This window comes from Scyliorhinus canicula, chromosome 15 (genome assembly GCF_902713615.1).
Source record: "Scyliorhinus canicula chromosome 15, sScyCan1.1, whole genome shotgun sequence".
Lineage (NCBI taxonomy): Eukaryota > Metazoa > Chordata > Chondrichthyes > Carcharhiniformes > Scyliorhinidae > Scyliorhinus > Scyliorhinus canicula.
Window position 1 is genome coordinate 73046254 of NC_052160.1, and position 16230 is coordinate 73062483.

Below are 16230 nucleotides of genomic sequence, written 5' to 3' on the forward strand. Positions count from 1 at the left end.
GAAGAGGCATTCCCTTCACGCACCAACACAGCAAAGACAGCTGCAAAGATCCTGACCCACCACATCTTTACGAGATGGGGTCTCCCCAGAAGTATAGAGTCAGATCAGGGATCTCACTTTACAGGACGGGTCATGAAGAACGTCCTGACCATATTCGGCATAAAACAGAATTTCCACATTGCGTATCACCCCCAGTCAAGCGGGATAGTAGAACGCATGAATCGGACCCTAAAATCGACCCTTAGGAAAATGGTACAGGAGAACAATTCGACTTGGGATTCAGTGCTCCCATTCGCACTAATGTTCATCCGAAATACAGTTTCATCATCTACAGGTTTCACCCCATACACACTCATGACCGGACGCCCTATGAAAGGATCAGAATTCCTTTTAGGACTGGACATGACCAGCCCAGAAGTGACGGCCCTCACACACGAGAAAACAGTCAAAGAATTAGTTGAAACTGTGAGGTCTGCACAGTTAGCAGCCGCAGTAACATTGGGAAAACGACGAAAACAGAGCACTGTTTTAAACAAGAATGTACACCCCACAGAATTTCAGGTTGGGCAACAGGTTAAGCTATCTGTTTCTAACCCCAGCACGTTTTTGGCTCCTACATTTTCCGGCCTGTACTCAATTTCGGACAAAATCAGCCCCTCAGTTTACAGGATAAAGTACCCCAACGGTAAGACTGCGTGGTTTCATATTAACCAACTGAAGGCTTATGGAACACAGTCAAACCACTCACACCATGTCCTGCTCGATGCCGCAGAACACCTCGCCCCGCCCACAAGAGACACATTTCCACCCTCCCCCTCACAGACCAGTTCCTCATCGGACTCGATCCCGACTCCGCCCCTGACTCCAGACCACGCCCCGGAACGCCCACAAGCTGCCACAGCAGAGACAGTGACAGTGACTGTGAAACTGAGGACAGCCACAGCACTCCACCCTACAGCCCCCACTTCAGCGACTACGACCCCGACTCCAGTGACCCCATGGAGATCACTTACATTAAATATCCAGACCCACACCCAAACCCACCTCCCAACACTGACGACCCCGACAATGCTCTTTCAATTTTAGACCCCACGATTTGGCACAGGGACAATTCTTGGCGACTTGTCCGCAATGACGAGAGTGACCCCCGGTCACACAATGCAAAGATTGCATGCCTGATCCATACAAGGGTATGGGATCCGGGAGAAGAGGATGACTTGATGTCTGACTCCCGACACGGCAACCCCTTTGCGACCCTGTTCGCAGAGAATGAGGAGAAGTGAGCTGTCCAGATGGTGTAAAAAGAGGAACCGCTTGAGAGAAGCGCTGTCGTTTCTGATGGAACCTGCACGGATGTTTGTTTGTTTGTATGTTAAATGTTTGATTGGAGATTGGCCACTTACTTTTCAGATGAAAAGCTTGTGACCACCTCACATGCACGTTAGTTTGTCCGCCGAAATTTCGGAGAACTTCACTCAATTGAAATGTCCTCTGCAGAACCGACAATGTTCATGACTTGTCTTCTGTTTACAGATGTTGGAGCATCTTGGCTCCTCCTTTTTTTTAAGGTGCCCCTCTATTCTGGGAATAGAGTCTGCAATTCCACTACGACTACATTCTTGCCCATTCATTTCAGGTTGTTCAGGCAGTGGAAAAACGGCATTGAGGACCCGCCCTGTCTGAGGACCCCCCTTTGGTCAACTAAGCTCGGGTACAGCACAGCACGCTCTACCCGGGGATCCCATTCAAATTTTACCCGTAGCAGCCCACACACAACTCATTCGGATATCTCATTTCCAAACTTTGGCTTCCTTTCTGTTTAAGGTAGCCCTTCGGCCACCATCCCATATGCTATTTACATCCAGGAACATCCGGATGATAAATCGCAAAACCTGGGAGATGGCTCGCAGCGGCAAAGTTGTTAGGTGTATGTCTGGTCCTAAATTCGCTTTTGAAAAAAAAAAATGAGGGGAGTCACAGGGTGTGACTTGGCCATTCATTTAAGGGACAATTGGAATGAGAGGACAGATACACTAACATTACAGGTATTAAACGATTTATTGACAGATACTGTGCTTGATCCCGTAGCTTTCGAACGTTCGAAGGAAGGATCAGAGCAAGATCAGCAATACAAAAGGACAGAAGGAAGAGAAGGAAGAAGACCACGATGAAGAACTACATGCTTTTAGTTACTATTTTTGTATTTTTGCGCGCGGACGCAAACCATTTTTCCTCTATGGCCCCGCCGTTAATGTTTCCCACACACCGACTTCTCAAAGCCCAGTAATGAACAGCAAGGACCAGACCTGGTGCACAAAAATCATGAACTGGTACTCACTTTCGTACGTCATTGAATCACTTTTGGTGATTGCAGTTCTCTGCGTCATAGTGCAGACACTCCGGTTAAGAAAATGGAGAAGGAGAGCCTCCCGCTCTTGCGCCTCAACCATTTACAGAGTACAATCCCCTATTTTCAGATTCCACCAATCCCCCCAACCCCTTGATGTATAATAAAAGATTTAATTTAATACGATCTGTAAATAAAGATTATTGCGGATGTATTATAATGTTCTGCGCTCGACTGCCGAGTCAGAAAACGAAATGTAAAGATACTGTTGTATGAATGAGTAAGGGTTTAGAATGTTATAGGATGTTTTAACTGTGAGATGAGAATAGTTTATTGAGATAGTTAGAGGTTCCTGATTCGAATTGGTAATGCATGTCCCCTTTGACATAGCGCCAATCAGAAACTGTTAGTTAAAATTGTTTTGCCATAGTTGAGGAAAGAATAGAAGCCATGGAACTCGCTGAGGTCAGGGAATACAAAGACACCGTACCTAGGTGATCCTTCATGATTTCTCATGAGGATCACAAGGAGGGAGTGTAGCCAACTGGGGTGGCCACTGCCCAACACAAAATGGAAGATTGCAAGGAATGCAGGGAAAATGGACATGTTGTCAAGCAAGCAGCTTGCAAAGCGATTGTATATTGGGACGACTGCAGAAACCAGTTTTGACTGTTGCAGAAACAAGACAGCACTGTGAAAAGAAACCAGTTAACATACTAATGAGGCGATACCAGGCGATCCCCAGATACAATGGAAACAAGTTAAACACAGATCGATACATTCTATGGAAGGCCGGACCCTTTGGCGCCAGAGGAGCCCAAAACAATAAGTCCCAAGAACCTCTCCTGGCTCCTGTCTCCTATTCCAGCCTTCGGACAGCAGCCACCAACAAGTAAGTGCCTCCCAACGACCGCTACCAGAGATAGGCACTCCTGACCCCCTTTTCAATTGATACCAATCTGAAGTCTGCAGACCAGAGCAGAGCAAGAGGCCTTGTTCCCTGACCCAGCAGTTCCTTCGAGATAAGTATTAGTTGTTTAGCGGTAGGAATAAGTTTAATCCTTTTAGCGTGTGCATGGGTAGTTATTATAAAACTCTAGTTGTTTGGACTTACTAATTGGTGTACGGTTTTATTGCTTTGAACTTCACCTTGAAGCTTGTGGCGGTGTCTTAACGACACCTGGCGACTCCAGAGCTTAGACAAGAAACGGAGCCAAATTGAGTGTTCAGCACACTCACAGAAGCAGCAACAACCTTCACACCTGCCTTCGGCTATTCAACCCTTCATTGACAGACACAGTTTTTCTTTACATATTCTTGGCCCTTTAAGCACCGATTCACACCCAGCCTCAACTTTTAGGTAGGCCTTAATTATGGCCCAAAAAGCAATATCGGAAATGGAGAGGGGTCAATCTGGGTTGGGAATGTGCTCCCCATCAATCGATGGATCATCCTCAAAATTCAGACCAATGTTTTATATAGTAATACAAAGACCTGGACTACTGAACCAGAGACATCTCAGCATAGCAGTTGGGGAAATGTTAATTTGAATATTCTTAGATCAAGAGCAGTGTGCAGGGGGCCAGGATCACTGCGAAACAGACAGGGAGGAGAACATGAGAACCAGACGGGGAAGGAAGTACAAGCAAACAGGGAGTGAGCGCAAGAAGCTGGTCAGCATCACTGCAAAGAGACTGGGAGGAGAGTGAAGGTCAGGATCACTGTGAAGAGACTGGGAGCAGAGTGAAGGTCAGGATCACTGTGAAGAGACTGGGAGGAGAGTGAAGGTCAGGATCACTGTGAAGAGACTGGGAGGAGAGTGAAGGTCAGGATCACTGTGAAGAGACTGGGAGGAGAGTGAAGGTCAGGATCACTGTGAAGAGACTCGGAGGAGAGTGAAGCAGATCAGGATCACTGTGAAGAGATGGGGAGGAGAGTGAAGCAGATAAGGATCACTGTGAAGAGACTCGGAGGAGAGTGAAGCAGATAAGGATCACTGTGAAGAGACTTGGAGGAGAGTGAAGCAGATAAGGATCACTGTGAAGAGAACGGGAGGATAGTGAAGCAGATCAGGATCACTGTGAAAAGACTGGGACAGTGAAGAAGATCAGGATCACTGTGAAGAGATCGGGAGGAGAGTGAAGCAGGTCAGGACCACTGTGAAGAGACCGGGAGGATAGTGAAGCAGATCAGGATCACTGTGAAGAGACCGGGAGGAGAGTGAAGCAGGTCAGCATCACTGTGAAAGGACTGGGACAGTGAAAAAGACCAGCATCACTGTGAAGGGATCGGGAGGAGAGTGATTCAGATCAGGATCACTGTGAAGGGATCGGGAGGAGAGTGAAGCAGGTCAGCACTACTCTGAAGAGACAGGGAGGATAGTGAAGCAGATCAGGATCACTGTGAAGAGACCGGGAGGAGAGTGAAGATTAGGATCACTGTGAAGGGACCGGGAGGATAGTGAAGAAGATCAGGATCACTGTGAAGATATCGGGAGGAGAGTGAAGCAGGTCAGCACCACTGTGAAGAGACCGGGAGGATAGTGAAGCAGATCAGGATCACTGTGAAGGAACCGGGAAGAGAGTGAAGCAGATCAGGATCACTGTGAAGGGATCGGGAGGAGAGTGAAGCAGATCAGGATCACTGTGAAGGGACCGGGAAGAGAGTGAAGCAGATCAGGATCACTGTGAAGAGACCGGGAGGAGAATGAAGCAGGTCAGCACCACTGGAAGAGACCGGGAGGAGAGTGAAGCAGGTCAGCACCACTGTGAAGGGATCAGGAGGAGAGTGAAGCAGATCAGGATCACTGTGAAGGGATCGGGAGGAGAGTGAAGCAGGTCAGGATCACTGTGAAGGGATCGGGAGGAACATGAAGCAGATCAGGATCGCTGAGAAGGGATCGGGAAGTACATGAAGCAGATCAGGATCACTGTGAAGGGACCGGGAAGAGTGTGAAGCAGATAAGGATCACTGTGAAGACACCGGGAGGAGAGTGAAGGTCAGGATCACTGTGAGGTGACGGGGAGGATAGTGAAGCAGATCAGGATCACTGTGAAGAGACCGGGAGGATAGTGAAGCAGATCAGGATCACTGTGAAAGGACTGGGAGGAGAGTGAAGGTCAGCATCACTGTGAGGAGATCGGGGGGAGTGTGAAGCAGATCAGGATCACTGTGAAGAGACTGGGATGAGAGTGAAGGTCAGGATCACTGTGAAGAGACTGGGAGGAGAGTGAAGGTCAGGATCACTGTGAAGAGACTGGGAGCAGAGTGAAGGTCAGGATCACTGTGAAGAGACTGGGATGAGAGTGAAGGTCAGGATCACTGTGAAGAGACTGGGAGGAGAGTGAAGGTCAGGATCACTGTGAAGAGACTGGGATGAGAGTGAAGGTCAGGATCACTGTGAAGAGACTGGGAGGAGAGTGAAGGTCAGCATCACTGAGGAGATCGGGGGGAGTGTGAAGCAGATCAGGATCACTGTGAAGGGATCGGGAGGAGAGTGAAGCAGATCAGGATCACTGTGAAGAGACTGGGATGAGAGTGAAGGTCAGGATCACTGTGAAGAGACTGGGAGGAGAGTGAAGGTCAGGATCACTGTGAAGAGACTCGGAGGAGAGTGAAGCAGATCAGGATCACTGTGAAGAGATGGGGAGGATAGTGAAGCAGATCAGGATCACTGTGAAGAGACAGGGAGGAGAGTGAAGATTAGGATCACTGTGAGGTGACGGGGAGGATAGTGAAGCAGATCAGGATCACTGTGAAGAGACTCGGAGGAGAGTGAAGCAGATAAGGATCACTGTGAAGAGAACGGGAGGATAGTGAAGCAGATCAGGAACACTGTGAAAAGACTGGGACAGTGAAGAAGATCAGCATCACTGTGAAGAGATCGGGAGGAGAGTGAAGCAGGTCAGCACCACTGTGAAAAGACTGGGACAGTGAAAAAGACCAGCATCACTGTGAAGGGATCGGGAGGAGAGTGATTCAGATCAGGATCACTGTGAAGGGATCGGGAGGAGAGTGAAGCAGGTCAGCACTACTCTGAAGAGACAGGGAGGATAGTGAAGCAGATCAGGATCACTGTGAAGAGACCGGGAGGAGAGTGAAGATTAGGATCACTGTGAAGGGACCGGGAGGATAGTGAAGAAGATCAGGATCACTGTGAAGATATCGGGAGGAGAGTGAAGCAGGTCAGCACCACTGTGAAGAGACCGGGAGGATAGTGAAGCAGATCAGGATCACTGTGAAGGGACCGGGAAGAGAGTGAAGCAGATCAGGATCACTGTGAAGAGACCGGGAGGAGAATGAAGCAGGTCAGCACCACTGGAAGAGACCGGGAGGAGAGTGAAGCAGGTCAGGATCACTGTGAAGGGATCGGGAGGAGAGTGAAGCAGGTCAGCACCACTTTGAAGAGATCGGGAGGAGAGTGAAGCAGGTCAGCACCACTGTGAAGGGATCAGGAGGAGAGTGAAGCAGATCAGGATCACTGTGAAGGGATCGGGAGGAGAGTGAAGCAGGTCAGGATCACTGTGAAGGGATCGGGAGGAACATGAAGCAGATCAGGATCGCTGAGAAGGGATCGGGAAGTACATGAAGCAGATAAGGATCACTGTGAAGACACCGGGAGGAGAGTGAAGGTCAGGATCACTGTGAGGTGACGGGGAGGATAGTGAAGCAGATCAGGATCACTGTGAAGAGACCGGGAGGATAGTGAAGCAGATCAGGATCACTGTGAAAGGACTGGGAGGAGAGTGAAGGTCAGCATCACTGTGAAGAGATCGGGGGGAGTGTGAAGCAGATCAGGATCACTGTGAAGAGACTGGGAGGAGAGTGAAGAAGATCAGCATCACTGTGAAGAGACCAGGAGGAGAGTGAAGCAGATCAGGATCACTGTGAAGCAGATTTGGAGAAGAGTGAAGGAGATCAGGATCACTGTGAAGCAGACCTGGAGAAGAGTGAAACAGATCAGGATCACTGTGAAGAGACGGGGAAGAGAATGAAGCAGATCAGGATCACTGTGAAGAGATGGGGAGGAGAGTGAAGCAGATCAGGATCACTGTGAAGACACCGGGAGGAGAGTGAAGCAGATAGGATCACTGCGAAGACACCGGAAGGAGTGTGAAGCAGATCAGGATCACTGTGAAGACACCGGGAGGAGTGTGAAGCAGATCAGGATCACTGTGAAGAGATCGGGAGGAGAGTGAAGCAGATCAAGATCACTGTGAAGAGATGGGGAGGAGAGTGAAGCAGATCAGGATCACTGTAAAGCAGACCTGGAGAAGAGTGAAACAGATCAGGATCACTGTGAAGAGACGGGGAAGAGAGTGAAGCAGATCAGCGTCACTGTGAAGGGATCGGGAGGGGAGTGAAGCAGATCAGGATCACTGTAAGGAGACCGGGAAGAGAGTGAAGCAGATCAGCATCACTGTGAAGTGATCGGGAGGAGAGTGAAGTAGATCAGGATCACTGTGAAGAGACGGGGAAGAGAATGAAGCAGATCAGGATCACTGTGAAGAGATGGGGAGGAGAGTGAAGCAGATCAGGATCACTGTGAAGACACCGGGAGGAGAGTGAAGCAGATAGGATCACTGCGAAGACACCGGAAGGAGTGTGAAGCAGATCAGGATCACTGTGAAGACACCGGGAGGAGTGTGAAGCAGATCAGGATCACTGTGAAGAGATCGGGAGGAGAGTGAAGCAGATCAAGATCACTGTGAAGAGATGGGGAGGAGAGTGAAGCAGATCAGGATCACTGTAAAGCAGACCTGGAGAAGAGTGAAACAGATCAGGATCACTGTGAAGAGACGGGGAAGAGAGTGAAGCAGATCAGCGTCACTGTGAAGGGATCGGGAGGGGAGTGAAGCAGATCAGGATCACTGTAAGGAGACCGGGAAGAGAGTGAAGCAGATCAGCATCACTGTGAAGTGATCGGGAGGAGAGTGAAGTAGATCAGGATCACTGTGAAGACACCGGGAGGAGTGTGAAGCAGATCAGGATCACTGTGAAGAGATGGGGAGGAGAGTGAAGCAGATCAGCATCACTGAATTGAGAGGAAAAAAATAATTGTGACATCAGGGCAATTGATTGGATGGGGATGTTGTAAGTTTGTGTGCTTTTGTCCAAAGGTTAGAAAGTTCATCTCACCATTTTAAACATTTTAAAATGTAATATATTTAAGTCAATTATCCTTGAATATGCAAGCAAGAAGGGAAGCGAGGAGCTGCAAAGGCTTAGGTTGTATTATCTACTCGACAGAGGAATGGCAGTGTATCACTGACCACTGGAGTGTGCACTTTGTACCTAGTGGGAACTCCAGGCCATTTCCTTTGTTCTACATAACCATCCGTACAGGAATTGCCGCCAGCTTCAGTATCATGAGGTCCAAGTGTTGGAGCAAGACCATCAGCTGGCGTCACAACAATGCATCCGTGCGGGTGACTGCTTCGTGATAGAACAACAGCTTAAATAGTACATAAAGAGAGGGAACGGGTGACAATGAAGAAGTCAAGAAGGAAGACACTTGACTTTATCAGTCGAGGTATAGATTACAAAAGGTGGGAGGTAATGCTGGAGTTGTATAGAACTTTGGTGAGGCCACAGCTGAAGTACTGTGTGCACCTCTGGTCGCCACATTATGGGAAGGATGTGATTGCACTCGAAGGGGTGCAGAGGTGTTACACCAGGATGTTGCTGGGATGTAACATTTAAGTTATGAAGAGAGGTTGGATAGGCTTTGGTTGTTTTCGCTGGAGCATAGAAATCTGAGGGACGACCTGATCGAGGTGTACAAGATTATGAGGTTCATGGACAGGGTAGATAGGGAGCAGCTGTTCCCCTTAGTTGAAGGGTTGGTTATGAGTGGACAGAAGTTCAAGGTGAGGGGCGGGAGGTTCAGGAGGGATTTGAGGAAAATCATTTTTACCCAGAGGGTGGTGACGGTCGGGAACGCACTGCCTGGGAGGGTGGTAAAGGCGGGTTGCCTCACATCCTTTATAGGGTGCCTGGATGAGCACTTGGCGTGTCATAATATTCAAGGCTATGGGCCAAGTGCAGGTAAATGGGTTCAGGATTGGCAGTTCAGGTGCCCTTCATGCAAACTTGATGGGCTGAAGGGCCTTTTCTGTGCTGTGTCTGTGAAGAGACAGGTAGGAGACCACAAGTGGTCCTGCAGCAAGAATTTAGGAAGCTAGGTAGAAATTTAGTGAGCCGGACCACAAAATTAGTAACCTATTGATTGCTCCCAGTTCCAGGTTCAAGTGAATATAGAAATAAGAAGAAAAAGCAGATGTGCGTGTGGCTGGAGAGATGATGCAGAAGGGAGGGCTTTAGATTCTTGAGACACTGGGATCAGTTCTGGGTGAGTTGGGACCTCTACAGGCTGGGAAGGCTGCACTTAAACAGAAGCAGGACCAATCTCCTTGCTATTAAGGAGGGTTTAATCTAACTTAGCAGGCGTGTGGGGCACAGAAGGTAATATTAGAAAGGGACACAGAATATTGGGAGAGACAGCTGACGTTAGAGTAGGGCATAGTAGTGTATTAAATGGGTTCCGAGTAAGAGAGAAAGTAATACATTGAAAAGTAGGGTTACGGTGCATGTAAATGTGTGGACTGTGGCAAAATTGGTGAGTTACAGGCACAGATTGCCATTTGGAACGAGGATATTGTGGCGATAACACAAACCTGACTTCAAGAAGGGCAGGACTAGGTGTTATGTACTTTTGGATACAGATGTTTCGGGAAAGGAAGAAACGGGGGAAGGAATGGTTAGAGAGGATTGCAGTGCTGAGAGAGAGAGGAAGACTCAGAGGTGTTCAGGGCAGAATCCATTTGGCTAGTGCTAAGTAACAAAAAAAACGAAATTGAGTGGCTCGGTGCAATCGTGGCCACCAGCGAGTGGGAAGGGTGTAGTAAGACAATTTCCAAGACATTATAGAGAAGTGCAAGAATTATAGAGCATGTTATAATAGGGAAATGTAATAATCCGAATATAAACTGGTGTAAAGGGCAGTGAGGGGCAAGAGTTTGAGTGCATGCAGGAAAATTTTCTACAGCAGCGTGTTTCCAGTCCAATGAGAAAGGATGCACTGCTATTCTTGATTCTTGGAAACGAATTGGGTCAATTGGATCAAATGTCGTTAAGGGAACATTTAGGAAATAGTGATCATTGTATCATAAGGATATAGAAAAGGGCAAGGAACAATCCGAAGTGAAAATAATTAACTAGGGTGGAGTCAACTTCGATGGGCAAGAATGAATCGGAGCCAGATAAATTGGAATCAAAGATTAGCAGGCAAAACTGTAACTGAACAATGGGTTGCCTTTAAAGAAGAGATAGTCATGGTATATTCTCATAAAGGATTAAGGTAGGGAAACAAATCTAGGCCTCCCTGGATGACAGTTCATAAAGCATCGAGTACAAAAGCAAGAAAATTACATCAAACCTCTGGGGAAAAAAAAAATCTCGTTCAGCTCTAAATGGAGCATTCCATCTATATCCCCACCAGATGATGGAGTCTAGGCAGCATTTTAGTAGATGACACTGTGCTACACTTCCTCCAAGGCAAATATATCCTCCCGAGAGCCCAGAACTACTTCCAGTGATCTAGATGTGGTCTAACCAGGACTTTGTACAGTTTATTTTTTATTTGTTGGTTGGGCAGGCAGTATTGCCCATCAATAATTGTCCTTGGGTGACTTCAGAGGTCTTCTCAGAGGACATATTCTGTGGATCCTAAGTCACATGTGGACCAGACAAGGTGAGAGGGATGGCAGAATTCCTCCCCAAGAGGATATTAGTGAACCAGATAGATTTTTAAGACAATCAACAGTGGTTTTATGGCATCATTAGACTTTTAATTCCAGGTTTTTAATTAATTCAAATTTCACCATCTGCCACGGTGCGATTCAAAACCCAGAGCATTACCCTGGGTCTCTGAATTACTAGTCAGGTGAAAATACCACTATGCCTCCGCCTCACCCTTCACTGGATTGGGATTGGAGTTGTTTATTGTCACGCGTACCGAGGTCCAGTGAAAAGTGTTTTTCTGCGAACCGCTCAAACAGATCATTTAGTACATGAAAAGAAAAAAGAAAAAATGCAAAAGAAAATACATAATAGGGCAACACATGATGCACAAATGTAAATACATAGCCACCGGCATTGGGTGAAGCATACAGGAGTGTAGTATTAATCAGGTCAGTCCATAAGAAGTGCGTGTAGGAGTCTGATAACAACGGGTGCAAAGTTGTTTTTGAATTTGTTCGCGTGTGTTCTCAGACTTTTGTATCTCCTGCCTGATGGAAGCAATTGGGAGGGGTCTTTGATTATGCTGCCTGCTTTCCCCATGCAGCAGGAGGTGCAGATAGAGTCAATGGATGGGAGGCAGGTTCGTAATATGGACTGGGCTGTGTTCACGACTCTCTGAAGTTCCTTGCGGTCCTGGGCCGAGCAGTTGCCATACCAGGCTGTGATGCTGCCAGATAGGATGCTTTCTATGGTACATCTGTAAACGTTGGTAAGAGTTAATGTGGACATGCCGAATTTCCTTAGTTTCCTGAGGAAGTTTAGGCTTGTTGTGCTTCCTTGGTAATAGCGTCGACGTGTGCGTACCAGGACAGATTTTTGGTGATGCACGCCCCTTGGAATTTGAGGGGGGGGGGGGGGGGGGGGGGGTGTTCAGTACTTTGCTTCCTGAAGTCAATGACCAGCCCTTTAGCTTTGCTGGCATTGAGGGAGAGATTGTCATCGCTGCACCACTCCACTAGGTTCTCTATCTCTCTCCTGTATTCTGACTCGTCGTTGTTCGCAATCCGATCCACTATGATCGTATCGTCAGCAAACTTGTAAATGGTGTTGGAACCAAATTTTGCCGCGCAGATGTGCATGTACAGGGAGAGTAGTAGGGAGCTAAGCACGCAGCCTTGTGGGGCACCGGTATTGATGACTATCGTGGAGAAGGTGTTGTTGCTTATTCTTACCGATTGTGGTCTGTGGGTCAAAAAGTCGAGGATCCAGTTACAAAGTGAGGAGCCAAGTCCTAGATTTTGGAGCTTTGATATGAGCTTGGCTGGGATTATGGTGTTGAAGGCAGAGCTGTAGTGAATAAAGCGGAGTCTGATGTAGGAGTCCTTGTCGAGATCCTCTAGGGATAAGTGTAGGGCCAGGTCTTCTGTGCACCGGTTGCGGCGGTATGCAAATTGCAGTGGATCTAGGCATTCTGGGAGTACGGAGGTGATGTGCTTCATGATCAATCTCTTGAAGCACTTCGATTGATGTCGGGGCCACCGGATGGTAGTTATTGAAGCATGTGCCTGGTTCTTCTTTGGCACTGGGCATGTCAACTGGATGGAAGATTACTGTATCCCCATGTTTTCTGGAGAGGTAGCCTGTGCAAAGAGACCAGCGGGTCTCCAAACTTCCGATTCAAGGATTCTGTCAAAAGGGATATGAAACCCCCAGGATGTCAATCACGACTAATGGGAAATTCCAGCCGACAATCAATGCAAATGGTGATACCAGCAGTGGGCAGGAGTTTGGCGCCATGACAACATCTGGTTTCAGAAGCTCCAAAGCAGACAGCTTCAGCAGAGATCATCCCACTGACACGAGAGAACCTCATGTGTGACACTTGTGTCAGGATTTGCTTTTCCAGAATTGGCTCATTCAGCATCAGACAGTGCAGCTGATCTCATCTGGCCTCAAAGTTCTGAGGCTGCATTTCCCTCGTCTCTTAGATGGAGAGATACCAAAAGCCTCCAATAATAGCAACACACATTGATGTACCCACTGCATTCCACTCACCTGTCAGAGATGGACAGATACCAACCAATTCATTTAAGATACTCAGCTCAGTTGTGTGTATTTATTTATAAATGGAATGAGTGCACTCCATGACGGGAAGCCTGAAAAAGCCTGCAGTGAATTATGCAAAAATAAAATTAATGTACAATGGGCAAGGTTTCAGATTCCATCCTCAATCTTTGCCCTGTTAGCAGCTCTCAGGGTCACTGCAACTAGTCTCAGCATCCCAAAGACAGGGAAAGTATAAACAAATCATAGTTCCTATTCTGATCACGATACAGCGATTCCTAGAATGTGCATGTACTTGTGGATGGCTGCTTGAGAATAACGTTGAGATCTGTTGTTGAAATTCTTAATGTTCCCATCAAACCCGCCTGAGCGAAACCTTTCCCTCTCAGCCCCGTCTTGACCCAACTGTCCATGGCATTTTCTGACCTTCTCACAGTGCCCCTCCACCCGAACCATCGCAACGGACAGCTTTATTCCTGACTGACAACCATTTTGGCTATCAGATGGAACACGTGTTGAACTCTTTTTTTAATTTCCTCGTCTCCTGTGGTTTGTTTCTACAGGAGGTGCAGGAAACCCTTACTTCTAGGTTTCCCATCCCCCAAAAAAAACCCTTTCTCCTCACTCCCCAGGCCCACAGTCCCCTGTAAATATCAGAGTTACAAATAATTATTAAATTTTGACAGATTTTATAGTCGGAACTGCATAATAGGCCGGGTTGAGAGATTGGTACCCACATACAGACACAAATTGGGGCAGAACGTTTCCATAACATATCTGGAGAAACTGAAAGATTACGCAACCACGATCTAAAATTGTGATAGAGATGGAGATCCATAAATTTGAATTTATAATCTGCAGTTCCTCTGCTGAGTTCTTTCACATACTCCCCGTTACACACAACCACTAACCAATATTAGAAAATAAATTGCATTTTAAATAACTAGATTTACATTTATTATAGAGTGTTTTAATAGTCCTTAAATAAACACCTTCGTATTTTATTACGTGTGGATTCTTTTAACACATGTGTGCATGTGTGTATGCTGTCATCGGGAGCGCAGCCTTGCACAGGTTGTCAGTTTAGCCACGAGGAGCTTGTGTATAATTAGCAGCTGCTGGTGTCTGAAGCCAAACATTGTTTTCTGAAGTGGAGATTTAGCTTTTACAACACGTTCAACTACCTTGACCCCACAACCCAAAACGATGAGCAGGGTAGGTGGATTGGCCTCGTTAAATTTCCCCTTAATTAGAAAAAAACAATTACCACAATTTCCAAACTGTAATATGACAGCAGAACAAAGAAAGGGCCGACATTTAATCCAGTGGGTGGCACGGTGGCTAGCTCTGCTGCCTAACAGTTCCAGGGACCCAGGTTCATTTCCAGCCTTGGGTGACTGTGTGGAGTTTGCACGTTCTCCCCATGTCTGCGTGGGTTTCCTCCGGGTGCTCCGGTTTCCTCCCACAGCCCAAAGATGTGCAGGTTAGGTGGATTGGCCATGCTAAAATTGCCCCTTAGAGTACAAAGATGTGCGGGTTAGGTTATGAGGATAGGGAAGGGGAGTGGGCCTAGGAAGGGTGCTTTTTCAGAGGGCCAGTACAGACTAGATGGGCTGAATGGCCTCCTTCTGCACTATAGGGATCCTATGACTCTACACAAAACATAGCGCTTGAATTCTTCTGTATTCAATACATTATTAGGCACTGTCCACCTGTGGTACAATGCTGCAACCATGGGATTTCGTCATTTGTTGGGCTTAGAGTGAAACACGTTTTCCTTCACGTACATCGTGACTTTTTAGAATTCCAGCACCAAAACAGGTCTGGAGTGGTAAAGCAGCAGTGCTAACCACTGTGCCACCGTGCCTTAATTACAACATACCTCAGGTGGAGAAAAAAAAGACATTTTCATAAATCAAACAATTATTTACTCTGCTGACAATTTACCATTAAGTAATTCTAGTTTTGCCTAAAGTAAATCCACACTAAGCTCACTGCAGCAATTATCAAAAGAAGCCAAAGTACATTTTGTCTCTCGCACAGTTTTCTGGGTCTTTACGACTTAATTAAAGACTAGTTGGAACTTTCAGTCTATTCAATATTTCTGCAGCTGTGATTGCTTTTTAGTATATCATTTAAGACTGTACCAACCCAGATACCAACCCATATTTAAGTTTAGTGTAACGTAAACATGCCTGCACAGGAGTTCAGCAACTAGGTGTAACACCCCTACCCTCCCTTCATCTTCATGTTGACGAACAGCACCAAGACCACAAAGTAAAATATAGATGGTCAGATGATTGCTTTCCAGGTCTTACCTTCTGCATGCCAAACTGTGGCCCCACATAAAGGGGTGGAGGGGTTTCTGTGCTGGTCAGGGAGATATTGTCTTGGCTGGGCAGTTCCATTTCGCGGATCACATGCGATTTAAGCTTGCCATATCTCTGGCTGCAGTGGCGAATGCTCTTCCTCTGCCATTTTTGGGTTGTATCACTATCTTTGCTAACTCCAAACCAGTCGGCTGTGCCTCTGTAGAACATAATGGATTGGTGATTGTCCTGAATATTGAAATACTTCAGTTGACCAACATATATCCTAGCCTATTACACCTTACTTGGGAATAATGCAATATTTTCGTGCAAATTAATCCATTAAGTCAAGAAACCATGCACTCTGCAGTTTATAATTTTGTGCATTCTTATCAAGTATGCAGCAGATAATGCAATATTTAGATACATGCATCTCAAGTATGGATAAACAATTTCAGGGTCAAACTATGTAGTACATTTTCTCCATAATGGCATTCACAATAAGGTAGACGAATTAACAGCACAAATTAGCATATACGGGTATGATATGCTTACGGGTATGATATGATTGCAATCACGGGCAAATGGTTGCAGGGTGACCAAGGCTGGGAACTAAATATCCAAGCGTATTCAATATTTAGGAGGGGCAGGTAAAAAGGAAAAGAAGGTGGGGCGGTGTTGTTAGATAACGATGGAATCAGTGCAATAGAGTAGGTATATCCTCAGAAAATCTAGATGGCGAGTCAGTTTGGGTGGAGCTAAGAAGCA

General features: G+C 46.7%; 1 protein-coding gene across 7 annotated transcripts in view; it reads right to left on the reverse strand.

Annotated features, from left to right (window-relative positions):
- rhbdf1a (rhomboid 5 homolog 1a (Drosophila)) overlaps positions 1-16230 on the reverse strand; it is a 497373-nt gene that overhangs the window by 102777 nt on the left and 378366 nt on the right. For all 7 annotated transcript variants that reach the window (XM_038819453.1, XM_038819449.1, XM_038819450.1 and 4 more), the window contains one exon: positions 15472-15682. In XM_038819453.1, the coding sequence (XP_038675381.1) occupies positions 15472-15682 (211 nt within the window). The remainder of the gene's footprint in view (positions 1-15471; positions 15683-16230) is intronic.